Source organism: Marmota monax, unplaced genomic scaffold, assembly GCF_021218885.2.
Source record: "Marmota monax isolate L192 unplaced genomic scaffold, Marmota_monax_Labrador192_F-V1.1 WCK01_AAM20220418_F8-fsc00010, whole genome shotgun sequence".
Classification (NCBI taxonomy): domain Eukaryota; kingdom Metazoa; phylum Chordata; class Mammalia; order Rodentia; family Sciuridae; genus Marmota; species Marmota monax.
The window spans coordinates 4663912-4678659 of NW_026692321.1; the positions used below are offsets into that span (position 1 = coordinate 4663912).

The 14748-nt window shown below is 43.8% G+C and overlaps 1 protein-coding gene and 1 non-coding gene across 2 annotated transcripts in view; both read right to left on the reverse strand.

The window, feature by feature from the left end:
• The window catches only part of Adam17 (ADAM metallopeptidase domain 17), a 55062-nt gene extending 52444 nt beyond the window's left edge, over window positions 1–2618 (reverse strand). Inside the window, exon 1 of the mRNA XM_046441229.2 lies at window positions 2335–2618. Within this exon, the coding sequence (XP_046297185.1) occupies window positions 2335–2431 (97 nt within the window). The 5' untranslated portion in view covers window positions 2432–2618. The remainder of the gene's footprint in view (window positions 1–2334) is intronic.
• Window positions 2619–12271: 9653 nt separating this feature from the next.
• Trnaa-ugc (transfer RNA alanine (anticodon UGC)) lies at window positions 12272–12345 on the reverse strand. The gene has a single exon. It is a non-coding gene; the product is annotated as a tRNA-Ala (tRNA).
• Between the last annotated feature and the right edge of the window lie 2403 nt (window positions 12346–14748).

A 14748-nucleotide genomic window follows, 5' to 3' on the forward strand; every position in this document is an offset into this window, starting at 1 on the left:
TCCTAGGTGCCATGATCCCAGCTGTTTTCGTCTGCCACAAAATTCCGCCATGATATTCTGCTTCACCTTGTTCCCCAAGGTATAGAGCTGGCTACGTATGGACTGAGACCTCCAAAACCATTAGCCCCCATAAAAACTTTTCTTCTTTAAAATTGTTTTTTTTAGATTTTTGGTCACAGAAACGAAGAGCTAACTAAAACACATACTTAACAACTGCTTCAAAACAAAAGGGGGAAAGTGCCATAAATAAAAGAAATTATACTTGGAGGAAATAAAAAAGATTTAAGCAAAAAATGACATCCTGAACTGTCAAACATTCTGTGCTGTCCAACATACACAAAAGTCAATATTTCAAATACCCACAAGGCATATATGTTTATCAATGTGTAAATCTAACAATTCCCTACAAGTTTCTAAGACCCATTTTTCGAACCTATTAAAAAAAAAATTAGACACAATCTCTAAAGTTCATAACAGTCTCTAATCCTAACAGCCTTTTAGTCTGTCATCAGAAGTACCCTTATTTTCCCTTCTCACCTACCTAACCTTAAAGTCTAGGCTCAACTATCACCTCCCCCATGAAGCCTTGCTTCCCTTCTTAGACTGCATTCAGTAGCCCCTTCATGATCATATCTGCCATAATGTGTCCAGCACTTTTCTCCACATTGTTTTAGAAGTGTCTGTTTAGATCTCTTTATGAGTCTCTATTCTGCTATGCTATAAGCTGTTTTCCCTCCCCCTCAGTACTGGGAAGTGAACCGAGAGGCACTTTACTACTGAGTTACATCTCCAGCCCTTTTTAATTTGAGACAGGGTCTCACTAAGTTGCCCAAACTGGCCTTGAACTTGCAGTTTTCCTGTCTCAGCTTCCCAGATATGTACCACCACACAGGGCTATGCCACAGTTTTTAAAGATGGATATACTCTGATCTTTGTATTTCTGATGTCATTCCTAATACTGCGTGGACAGTATGAGTGCTTCAAACATTTGATGAATAAATGGGTAAGTCTATTCAGTTTTCTGGCAGATGGTCTGCACTAATTAAAAAATCAGCTTGGGTAAAAAACCTATGATGTGCAAATGTTGCTGAGAATCAGTCTAGAAGTAATGCTTTTTCCTCTACATTGTATGCTTATTTTTTCAACTGAGAACAAGAGAATGATAATAAAAAGTAAAAAGTTGTCAGACAGATGAATATAATTTTAGTATCTTAAAACTCGTTTTTCCTTTTCATTAATTTATACTTAAAATTAAGCAGATCCTTACCCTGTCCATCCTGACCACCACACTTCAAAATTTTCCTTCAACTTTACTGACTTAGCACTTCCTAACTGGCTCCCTTGCGCCTTTTCTTAAAAAGTCACTTTGTAATTCATTTCAAAATGAGACAACCACAAGGCAGTTATTTAGGAGGGAATACTCAACACCTTTAATCACCTTTAATACCCCTATTAGGGAATAGGATGTCAGCTCAGTGCTGGAGGCTTGCCCAGCACATGTAAGGCCCTGAGTTCTATCCCCAGTACCAGGGGGAAAATGCCATCAGACAATTTTAATTTTTGTCCATTATATAAGAAAACATACACCGTTTCACACTCTATTATTAATTAACGGACCGGTATTGCATTAACTTTTAAAACATAAAGGACCCTAACACAGTATAAGCTCACTTGCACCCATCCTTAAAATCCAATCTCTCCAGAAAATCTAATAGGGACCCTTTATTTTATAGGCTCAAAACTGATCAGATTGGTCATGCCTGCTCATTTCTTCTTAAATTAGGAAAACATTCACGGCGGCAGCCTCGCAGTTGGTTTGGCAGGTCTTAGCTTCCGCCTACTCCCCAAGCGCTTTCAATAAACTACAACGTAAATAAGAACGTGCAGAGGATGAGGACAAAACCCAACTCCAAAACCCAAATTCCGCCAGGAAATGCAAATGAACCCTCTGCAGTCGCCGCCTCCCGAAGAGACGCCGCCCGGCGGTGCCTCCCGCGGCAGAGATTCCAGCCCGCGGTTGGAGGGCGGGAGGAACTCGGGAGCTCCGGGCCCCGCCCTCGGTAGCGGCACGCCGCACTCCCGGTTTTTGCCCGGCAAGGCCACACCTCCCGACCCTCGCTGCCCTCGCAGCCCACTGCAGCGGGCCCCGTCCCCACAGGAGACCCACCGGGAGTCCGTCACCGCCACCCTCCCCGGAACGCAGCGCCACACCCCCTTCCCACCCTGGAAACCGGGGACGCGCCACCGTCGCCCGCACCCCGCCCCCGAACACCTGCCAGGGCCCGCTCCCCTCGCTTCCTCGGCGGCCGAAGCCGGCTCGTCCCCGGGTCTCACCGAGTCGCTGGCGGGAGCCGAAGCCTGGGTCGTCCGGAGGTCGCGGCGCCAACACGAAAGGAACCAGGCTGGTCAGAAAGAGGAGACGCTGCCTCATGTTCCCGGCCCAGCCGCCGGCTTCACCACTCTCGGCCGCCTTCGTCTGACGGGGGCTCGGAAAACTGCTCACATTGGGGAAGGGATCCACCCGGCCCGGCCCCTCAGACCTCCTTCCCCTCCCGCGCCGCCTACCGGGAGAACTCTAGAGCCAGGAGCGAGGCCCCCGGAAGTGCAGGCGGCGCTCCGAGCGCCGGCTCTGCCTGCTTCCGGCAGCCGCCGACCCCCGCACCGCCCACAGCCGGAAGCCGGCGCCGCGCGGCATGCTGGGAGGCCCGGCTCGCCCCGCCCCGCTCCGCCCGGATCCGCCCGGATCCGCGCGGACGCGTCGGGCTCTTAGCCCGCCGGCCGCCTTCTTTCTCTGCTCGCGGCCTGCGTAGTGCGTCTGGTCCGAGCTCGACAGGCGCTTGCCTGGCCCCGGCCCGCGATGCCCTGACTCGACCCAGCACCGTGTCCGAGCGACCGCGGAGAAGGAAGGCAGAAGTTCGCGAGCACGCCCTGAGGCGCGTGCGGACGCCGCCTACTCCGTGCTGCCCACGAGCAGTTAGGACTTAGTCAGTCGTTCGGTTAAAGGAGCTGTGAAGTCCATCAGAGGCCGACAGGACGCAGCTGGCTGGACGCCGCAGGCTCTGCGCGCGTGCTCGGGTGGGAGGTGGAGGCATGAGGCCAGCCGCAGTGCCCCTAGGGACCAAGGCCGCGCCTGGCATTGACCACCAGCCCACTCTTTGGTGCCCATACCTCCGCTCCTCCGCTGTCACAAAAAAAGGGCTTGGGGACAATAATGAGTGCGGTGCGCTTTTGCTCAGGCAAGGGTCTACAGCATTTTCAGGAGCTAGAATCCTAAGACCCGACTCCTTACCTCTGACTCCAGGAGTCAGAATCCATCCACAAAGTTTGTATAGTTAAGTCCTCTACTTGATACATTTAGCTTGGACGGGCAGTTTGCAATCCTTTGCAGAATTTTACCTCTGTGAAGTTTAGTGTTTATGTAGCTGAATAAAGCATTCCAAAAAGGTTGGATATAAATTTTTGTTTTATTGAGGTACTGGTGATCAAATCCAGTGCTTTGCACATACTAGGCAAGTACTGTACCACTGAGTAAAACCCCCAGCCTTATTTTATTTTGAGATGATGTCGGCCTAAATAGCCCAAGCTGGCCTTCAACTTGTGATTCTCTTTCCTCTGTCTCCCTAGCAGCTGGGACTACAAGTTTGTGCTACAGTCCTGGGGCTAATTATTGTTTTACTTTGACTAAAGTTTATCCAAATAGGGCCAAACTTTTTCCACCTGCAAAGAGTGGGCTGGGGGTGAATCCCTGCAATCCTAGCAACTCAGGAGGCTGAGGCAGGAGGGTCTTGACTGCTAGGCCAGCATGGGAAATTTAGCAAATCCCCATTTCAAAATAAAAAGACAAAGGGGTTGAGATGTAGCTCGGTACATCACCCAGTGTTCCCAGTATCCAGGGTGGGGATAAAACCTAATTCATCTTCTCATAATCAGAAGCCCCAGATTTTCAGGAGCAATCTGAATTTCAGGTACTCTTTCCCATTCACAAACCAGGACCCAAATTGTGATTCCAGTTTGAAGCTCATCTTTATCAATGGTTTTGGCCTTTAAGATGAAAGAGAACCATATGAGGGAGTTCAAGAGCCAGAGGAGACTGGGGTTGTGGCTCAGTGGAAGAGCATTTGCCTAGCATGTGTGAGGTGCTTGGTTGGATCCTCAGTACTACATATAAGTAAATAAAGTTATTGTGTCCATCTACAAGTTAAAAAAAAAATGACCTAGAGAAACATGTTAAGAAGGACATACTAATAAAGACGACTGGTAGAGTTAACTGGCAGTCTAAGTCACTGGTTTTCAAACATTCTTTTACTATGAAAAGAATTTTTTTTTTTTAATATGTGCCCACAGGCTGGAGATATAGTTCAGTGGTAAAGGGCTTGCCTAGGATGCACAGGCTTAGGTAAATCCAATTTTAAAAAATACCCCTTAGATAGATTTTTAAAATTTTTTCACCATAAGTGTAAGTTGTTGCAAAACATGTATTTTCCAGCATAATCTAAATACACTTAATTAAATGGTCACATCATTCTTTAACATTTTTCCAACAGAATATAAATACCTCAGAGATTTCATAACTTATGTGACAGTCTCCAAGATAACCCAGCCTTTGTATAGTCAGTCCCCTTCCACGCTAGAACACAGTTGGTCTGTGTGACCCATAGGTCACACGCACAGTAGAATGGCATCTCACTTCCAAGATTAGGTTATAAGACTGTGTCTTCCATGTCAGGTGTCCTCTGGCTTGACTTGTTTTTTCAGATTACACAGACTGGAGAAGCCAACGTTCATGTCATGAGAAACCTGTGGAGAGGCTGATATGAACAGAAGACCATGAGTTTGGAAGAAATTCTCTAGCTCCAGGCAAGTGTTGAGATCACAATAGCCCCCAAAACCAAAGCCTGACCCTGAGAAACTGTAGGAGATAAGAAATGTTTGTTGTTTTAAACTCTTAAATTAGGGCTAATTTCTTACACAGCCATTGTCATCTGAATAAAAAAATCCATAAACATGTCATCTAGATCCTAGGTTCATCTTCACATCTGTAATGATTGTGTGTGTGTGGTGCTTGGGGTCCAACCAAGGGCCTCATACATGCTAGGGAAGCTCTTACAACTTAGCCCTGAAATAAATTTTGTAAAAATAATGATAAATGCATATTAATTGTACAAATTAATGGGTTTCAATGAGTCATTTCCATGCGTGCATGTACTGTGTGCTTTGTTCATATCCATCCTCCCTACTAACTAAACCCCCAGCCCCCCACCCCTGCTTCCTCTTCCCTGAAAAGTCCCTCTTCTATTTTCAGGTCATATTTTTTATTTTATTTTTTCCACATAAGCAAGTACACAGACAATACTTGTCCTCCTGTGTCTGCCTGACTTCAGTTAACAAGATATTCCCCCATTTCATCAATTTTCCTATAAAGGGCATGATTTCATTCTTTATGGCTGAATAATACTCCATTGTGTTTATATGCACTTTTTTTTTTCTTTTTTGGTACTGGGGATTGGATCCAGGGGTGCTTAACCACTGAGATACCTCTCCCAGCCCTTACTATTTTTCTGACTAAGTTGCTTAAAGTCTTGCTAAGAGGTTGAGGCTGGCCTCCTGCCTCAGCCTCCTGATTATCTGGGATTACAGGTGTGCACCACCACGTCTGGCTAGGACTGACTGCATTTAAGGGGTCTTATTTGGTGAATCTGTCCCATGAATATAAAATAACTGGTTAACACCTTTGAATGATTTGCACTTTGCTTTTTGGCAAATTTCAGTTTATTCTTGTTTAAAGGAGAACAATAAAATCCACAAGTAATGTGCAACTCTCACCTTACCTCAGCCATTTAACCTCTAACCTTTTGCCAACTGTGTGTATAGACAGGTAACTGTGTGTCTGGCCTCCTTCCCCTTCTCTTCCTGTCCTGCCCACTGTCAGAGAGCCTCTCCTATGTCATAAGCTGAGACACTGGGGATCCACAAGAAAACCAGCAAAGTCCTAGCAAGAAGGCTCTGAACAAAAAAGTGTCAGGATCTTAGGGAGGTAGCTTTTATATCTTTGACATGGCTCAGAAATTTTCCAGAGATGTTGATTTAGAAGGAGAGAGGAGATGTTCCACCCACATCAGTGCTCAATGAGCTTATTAAACAAGGAAACAAATTTAGATTAGACTGGTGTTGGCAAGTCCATTCTTCTTATGCAAGAGTAGATCATTTACTGCTAAATTGGCTTAAGGAAAAGAGGGGATCAGAGATGAAATATCTGGTGCTGCAGACTCCCTTGTTCAATGGGGCAAGGTGGGGCACTGTAGCTAATGTGAAAGGTGTCCCCCAAGCTATGCAGGTTACAAGCTAAGTATGGCATCCCTATAGGAAGCCAAAAAGTCAGGGTCAAGAATCCTGACCAATGAGACCTGTTTATTGAAATATTTTAGAATTTAGACTGCAGAAAAAAAAATCACTCTTGTGTCCATGCTTCTGAGATTATGCATTTATCCCAAGGAGAATCACCCATCCAGTTGTGCCTCTCTCTGCTCTTGTACGGTTTAGGAGTCCCCTAATTATTTCTTTTTTATTTATTTTTCTTTCGTGTGTGTGTGTGTGTGTGTGTGTTACCAGGGGTGGTCTAACACTGAGCCTCCTGAGTTGCTAGGGTTACAAGATGTGTGCCACCAAACCTGGCTTAGAATTTCTTCCCCCCCCCATTCCTTTTCTTTTTTGGCAGTACTGCAAATTGAATCCAGGCCCTTGAATATGCTAGGTACTGGGGATTGGATCCAGGGGTGCTTAACCACTGAGCTACATCTCCCAGTCCTTACTATTTTTCTGACTAAGTTGCAGATATATCCCCAGCCTAAAGGTGTGAATTTGAAATATACAAAGGAATGTAGTTGTCTTCAAGTTCAGTGATGTTTTCAATTCCCTGTGTTTAGGGTTTACTTACTTTTTTTTTTTATTAATGCCATTTTTGGCTGTAGCACTTCTATATCCAAAAGAAATCTTTTGCAGTCTTAATGCATAAAATAAGGCAAAACAGAGTTACTCTGTTTGAAGTACTTTTGGATCATCTTGTAAAATTATTTCTTCTTCCTGGAGTTCCTATTTTCCCAAAGTACATGTGTTTGTGGCAGTGATGACAAGCCAGGACTCCTGACCTCCAGTCCAGGGAACCTTTGCCTAAACCACGACATCTCTGCAGACAACTCCTGAAAATGTATCCTAGAGGATACAGGCTAGCTTTTGACTGCCTTCTGACCAATGAGTGTATATCCAACAGTTGGTGGTAACAGGACCATCGAGCCCAAATACTAAAAATTAACAGCTGGGAGGCCAGCTGTTCATTAATTGCTACCTCTAATGCCTCAATAACAGGGTATTCAAGTTGATCATTTAATGTAAAATTCAAATGAATGAGACATCTATTTTGGGAGAGATAAGAGGTAGAGAAATAATTGCCCTTGAGATTTTTCTTAAGAAAAAAACAGGGTAACTTAACTTGGGTGTGTAATCTTATCTCATTTTAACCATGAAGGACAGGAAAAAATTATTAGTACCAATTTCTACCTAACAAGTAATATATGGCCGGGCATGGTGATGCATGCTTGAAATCCCAGCAACCTGGCTGAAGCAAGAGGATGACAAGTTTGAGCAACTTAGTGAGACACTGTCTCAAAACAAAGCATAAAAAGGGTTGGGAGTGTGGCTCAATGGTAGAACCCCTCTGGATTCAATCCCTAGTAACAAAAAAAAAAAAAAAAAAGGAAAAGAAAAAGTAATATGTTCTACCAAAACCATGAGGCATCTTCTTCACTTTGAACTGGACACATTAGCAATAGTTTTCTTTAGCTTTAAGGAAGCTGCTCATTCTGTCTGGGCAGCAGGAAGGATGTCAGAGAAGACTGAGAAGTCAAGGGCAGGAGGAATCTCTTCCAAATTCTTTATCAGTTAAGCCTTTTAGTTGAAAACAAGAGGTACCACTGAGGCTAAGTAGAAAAAGAATTTATTGGCTGTCAAGTAGTTCACCTAATTGATGAGAAGTCTGAAAAGCCAGATGCAGAAAACAAGAATAAAGAAAAATGTTCACCCAGAACTCCATGCATGCTAGGCAAGCATTCTAAGCAAGTGATCTACCACTGAGCTACATCCCTAGCACTTTTTATTTTGAGATAGGTCTCACTAAGTTGTTGAGGGTGTTGATAAATTGCTGAGGTTGACCTTGAACTTGTGACCTTCCTACCTCAGCCTCTCAAGTTGCTGGGATCACAGGTATGTGTCACTGCACCTTGCAAATCAATGGAAATGGACAGTGTGACTCAGCCAAAGCCATGTCAAGCAGATGAAAGGACATCACCACCTGCATTGCTGCTATGGAACATGACCTTCAAGTCACCATTGGACCATCTAGGCCACCAAGAACAAATTCCTAAACATTTCTGCAGGATTTTGCATCATGAGTTAGTCATCTCAGCCCAGGTCTCAAGCCTGTCTTCCAGCAGCCAACCAAGAGGAATCTGGCTCCCTCTCCTACCAAGACCCATACAGTGAGGCATAGTGGGTTTTCAGATGCTGATGGGCAATTATGATCATGCCAGTACAGTCCCTTCTACCTTGAGGTCTCACAGCTTATTGGTCTGAAAATGGGGAAAACCAGAAATAACTTGAATAGCACAATAGGGAACAAATTATGAAGTAAGATCCTGCTCTAGAGAATTCCTCCAACTAATGCCGGAGAGGGTAACTTCTGACCCAGTGACAACAGAGACTAGGTCAGAAAGTAAGAACACACAGGCAATGCTCTCATTAGTGGGGGTGGGAGGGATGTTGACTGAAGGAGGAGGAGAGAGAGAAAGAGAGGAAGGAAGAGGGAAAAGGACAGGGAGAGAGAGAGAGAGAAACAGGGAAAGGGGTAAGTGGGGGAGATCATGCCACTCCTAGAACAAAGGAAGAATAAGTCTTTTTCATGGTACCAGGGATGGAAGCCAGGGGGACTCAATCACTGGGCCAAACCCCCAGCTCCTCTTATATTTTATTTTGATATTGGGTCCCCTTAAGTTGCTTACAGCCTCCCTAAATTGCTGAAACTGGCCATGAACTCCTGATCTTCCTGCCTCAGCCTCCTGAACCACTGGGATTACAGGCATGCACTGGACAAGGACTAAGTCTTTCAACAGGTTGCTGGGGTAGGCTAGGGAGAAGTCTTATGACTTGAGGGGGCCATCTGGTTCCTATGATATGATTCTCCTGCTTAGAAGAATGGGTAATTGCTCCTGCTTGAGAAGGAGGGCAGTGTCGCTTCAGTTGTTTCTGGAAGGGTAGGACAATGACTGAAGACTTCTAGGCATCCTTCATGGGGTCTGGAACAGAACATTGTAAAATCTGGCAATTGAGTGTCCCTGCAAATGTTGAAAATAGCTTAGTTATTCTTATCTTGGTGTGCTCAGTCTTGAAAGGGAAAGGTTAGGTAAATTTAGGGCTAATAAACCTTGTTTGACCAGTTTAAAGATAAACACTCCTTAAATTAATATGTCTATATGCAGAAATGAGCAAGAATCTGACCCAAAGTTTAAGACAAATGAGACAGATCCAAAATGGAGAAGGCAATGCCAGTTTTGATCCTTCTTCAGTTACCTCTTGGGCGTCAGCAGGCCCCAGTGAGGAGTTGGTGGTTTTTCTAGCAAAAGAAGTTAATCCCTGTTACAATCCAGGGCTTGAGCTTGTCTAGTGTTAGTGGTACTTTTAATGGGAAATAGGCAATGGGTTAAAGCCCTGAGAGTGCATCTACCCTCGCACCCTGTAATCGTCCCTGTCTCACAATCATCTCCCAAAAATCTAATTTTACAAAACCATCCCATCACTAAGAGAGACTAATGTCAAGATGAAATCTCATAAGAATCTATTTCTTGGGCATTTTTTTTCCACACAGGGAATTGTACAAATCTAGCTATCTTTGACTGAAGTTTCCCCATCAACTACATCAAGACAGATGGGCTCCTCCTTGTAAGTCCAACAGCACTGGATCCTTCCAGGGCACTTCCAGATCTGCATCCAGAACTGAAAAGGACTTAAGTGAGCAGCTACTCAAGAAGGGGCAGGGAGCCAAACCTCCCTGCCAGCTTGCTGTGCATAAGCTAAAACAACCTGCCAGGTAGAGTATTTTTATTGCCTTAACAGCTTGAAGAGAGAAGTATCTAAAGAAACTCGGCTGGCTACAAAAGGTTTGAATGAGAAAATGTCTCTTTTGTCTTTTTGAAAAATTCCCCCCCCCAGTCATTTTTATCAATGTGCTTTTATTTGGCACCTTATATATACAAGACTCTTAGGTCAGCCACTTTGAAGAAGCATCTTATAGCTCAAGATATTATTCAGTTAAGCAAATAAAATTACTAAACATATATCATGTTTTGAGCAGGAAGTCACAGTCTTCATCCTTAAAAAACTCTTCACTACTGTGGGACAGAGGGACAGACTTGAAATCTTTCACATTATCACTGATAGATGCAATGGTGGGTGTGTGGAAGAAAGCCTGGAAGCAAAATGGCACTGGGGTGTGGCTCCATGCTGGGGTGCTTGACAAGGACCTTGGCTCAACTCCCAGTACCACAAAAAAAAAAAAAAAAAAGGCGGAGCGTGTGATTATCTGTGAGGGCAACAGAGATGAGCTTCTGCAAGGAGGGAGGCGGGAGTGTCCCAGATGGGTCAGCCATCTTCTCTCAGCCACTAGTCCCATAGTAGTCTTCTTGCCTCTAGTGAGTTTCCTCCAGGCATCCAAGTGAGTTTTTCACACTCTGGTTAAATGCCTTTCCTGGCTTTGCCTCATTCACTAGGTACATTTCCAGATGTTTTGCCTGCCAACAGGACTCTCCACAACTTGCTCCACCCCCATAATTTCCCCCCCTCCTCACACAACATTCAACAGCTAGCCATTCCCTCTCCATGCCTAAGGACATGCTTTTTCTTTATTTGAAAATTCTTCCTGCTCACTTCTTTGAGCAAATTTTACTCCCCTTTTAACACTCACCTCAAGCAACATTTCCAGGAAACCCTCATGAGTCTGACTACCCTGGGCTGTGTGGCTCTCCTCTGTGTGCTACAATACTCTGTTTACTTCTATGCTTTCTCTTCTCTCAGGACATTAAATTATCTGGTGACTAGATGGTTTGCATCTTGGTGGCAATCCTGAATATAAGTATGACCAGCTAGCATAATGCTAAATGTTCTTTAAGGAAACAAAACTTTGAAGGATAAATTGGGAATGTGCTAGGCAGAAAGAGAAGGTAAGGTCAGCGTAGACATTTATCAAGGCACGCACACGGCATGACCTGGTGTGCTACAGTATGAAACAATAGTGTAGTGCAATCCACAAAGACTTCTTAGCAGAAAAGCTGACCTGGAATCTAATAAAGCACCCTCAAGCTAACTTACAGGAGGCCTGGGAGAGAGAAGAACTATCTAACCAAAACCACGAGGAAGCCAGATTCCTTTAGGAGGAAGCCAGATTCCTTTAGAAGGAATCTGGCTTCTGCCACAACACAATGCCCCACCCAAAGAAAGAGCAAGAATCTCCAACACAAGTAAAAACAACCTGTGCTTGAATCCTGATTCTAAACCATTAAAAATGTATGTGAGCCAGGCATGTAGTAATCCCTGTGGTTTGGGAGGCTGAGGCAGGAGGATCACAAGTTCAAGGCCAGTCTCAGCAATTTAGTGAGGCCCTAAGCAACTTAGGTAGGCTCTATCTCAAAATAAAATACAAAGGGCTGGGAATGTGGCTCACTGGTAAAGTGCCCTAGGTTCAATTCCCAGTGCCAAAAAAAGTTGTATAACTTCAGGGAACTCTCCTTATTAGCAGGTGATTTAAAAAAAAAAAAAACTATAATATTTGGGTTACCCTACTTCTTCACACATTTCTCTAGGCTACTCTTTTTCTGTTCCTAAACTCTGACATTTCTCTATACATATTGCACTTTCATTTGCTGGGTGAATCTTAGTTGTTATTGTGTCACAGGCACTGTTTCTGTATGTAGTTATTTCATGTATTTATTCTCTTCCCCAGACCATATATTTTGAGAAGTAAGGCCAGCTCTTTTTATGTCTTCAAATCCTTCCTTACCAGACAGGATTTGAAGTATCCTAGGTGGCCAATAAAGACTTGAATGTTACTTCTCTTTTTTAAAGAACTTGAACTTCAGACCCTCTGTCACCCTATAAGAAGCACTTGTATTTTGGCCTCAGATAGTTTTCAGCTGATCCTTTTCCCATAGCCCTGAACCTTTTCTTTCTTTTGTGGTGCTGGGAATTGAACCCAGGGCCTTGTGCATGCAAGGCAAGCACTCTACCAACTGAGCTACATCTCCAGCCCACCCTGAACCTTTTAAAAGCAAACAAAACATGTCAACACAGCACAATACAAAAACACCTAAATATTATTTCTTTCATCTTTTAAAAAAATGGAGGTTTGTTTCTATTTTATGTTGCCTTATATCAGCAATTTAGAAACCAGAGAGACCGGTGAATAGGAATAGAGAGTGAATCCAATTCTCTAACTTGCAATAGCACTACTGTGCCCCTTGTTTGACTCACATGACCTTTACAGCTATTAGCCCGCATGATGTCTGAACTGCGGCTCTGGGCCTCCTGCCTATTGTTGGGATACATGCCTACTCCCCACCTCAAACTTTAGGCCAACCTCAACATTTATCTTGTATTAATACTGAACACAGAACTCTGACCCCATATCAATGGATATGGACCAGCTAGATCCTCAGCCATCATTCCAAAGACCTTAAGAATTGATTCTTTTGCCAGGTGCAATGGCAAATGCCTGTAATTCCAGGAACTCAGAAGGCTGAGGCAGGAGGATTGCAAGTTCATAGCTAGCTTTAGCAATTTAGCAAGGTCCTAAGCAACTTAGGAAAACCGTGTCTCTAAATAAAATATTAAAAGGGCCGGGGATGTGGCTCAGTGGTTAAGTGTGTCCTGATTTCTATCCCCAGTACAAAAACAAAACAAAAAAAAAACAATTCTTTTAACTTAAGGATCTTGTAAGATCCTTGGCATCTCACACAGCATGAAATCTACCTGGTCAGGGTTGTAATAAAACGAGTTTTACTTTAATAAAAAAACATTAAACATGGGCAATAACTAAAGGACCAACCTAGTTAACATGAGTGCTTGTGCTCCATGTAGTTTCAGGTAGAAAAAGGCCCTCTCTGAGTATGAAGGAGGCACAGATTTTAACGAGTGATTGGGCTGAAGCCCAGAAATTCAAATTGAGATAATTTGGGTCCTGCCTTAGACTTACTGAATCAAAACTTGGGGTGTATGTGTAGGTTGGGGGAAAAGAGGTGTCAGCAAATCCTTAAGGTGACAAGTTAACTTTTTTTTGGTAGTGGTACCCTTGGATGCCCTACCACCAAACTATGTCACCAGTCCTTTTTATTTTTTACTGAGACGGGGGTCTTGCTAAATTACTAAGGCTGTCTGGCCTCGAACTGGCCATCCTCCTACCTCAGCTGCCTAAGTTGCTGGGATTACAAGCATGTGCCACTGCACCTGGCCAGCAATAGTAAACTCTTGACCAAAAAGAAATATGCATTTCCTCTTGGTACTGGTTCTCTGGGTCCTGATTTTCCTTCACTTATTTCAAAAGAATGACTTTTCCCCACTGTATTCCATCAGAAAATGCTAATTAGCAGCAAAATCATTGCTTAATAGTTCTTTTTTTTTTTTTAACTTTGCATTCCCAAGTTACACTGTCATTTTCTTTTCCTGTCTATGTCCTTGAAAAATCTAGGGCAATAGGCCTGCTCAGTGTGGCTGCTTTTCTTATCCACAAGACCAGTTCCACTTTATCAGAACTTTCCAGCTCCAAAATTAGGCTGTCCTGCTACTCACTTCTTTCCCACCGGAGTATTTCACTTTATATATGTATATATCCACAACTCACAGGTGGGATAGGTTATGTACCTGAGAACACTGAGAGATTAAGGCCACAGCTATGGCAGTAAAGCTGAAAGTTCATATACCTAGTACGTCACTGACAACCAACAGGCATCCAGTGTATTTAACAAAGCTGTGAAGATGCTTGAAAACAGTGCCTATTAAGGAATGAGGACGCCACCCCAAGATTGCAGAGGTAGCCTGTTGTGGAAGCTTGGTATAGAACTCTGGCCAACATACTCTTCAGCACCCTGAAGAACTGAGCATGTACACAAAGGCCTTTGAAGTAGAGCACACAATACAAGTTCAATGAATAACGCTGGCCAATAAATTATTTCATGATTTTCTGAAGATCATTAGAGCTTATACCCTTAAAAAACACCAGAGAGAAAAGAAACTGAGGCCAGAAAGACACCTGAGGTTTCAAGCACATTTATGTTGTCCAAATTTAAGTGTTTGTGTGTCCCACTGTACTCTAGTGAGAATACAAGCATGTGAGGAAGACAGGAACACACTGGGAGAACATCTTTCTTTTTTTAAAATTTTCTTTAGTTGTAGATGGACACAATATATTTAATTTTATGTGGTGCCGAGGATGGAACCCAGTGCCTCACATGTGCGAGGCAGGTGCTCTACCACTGAGCTACAGCCCCAGCCCCTGGGAGAACATCTTTGATGACAAGTCACAAAATGGAGTTATGCAGCTGCACACCAAAAAATACCAGGAATTGCCAGCAATCCACCAGCAGTTACGGAAAGACAAGGATTCCCTACAAATTCCAAAGGCAACAAGGCCCTGCTGACACCTTGAGACTTCTG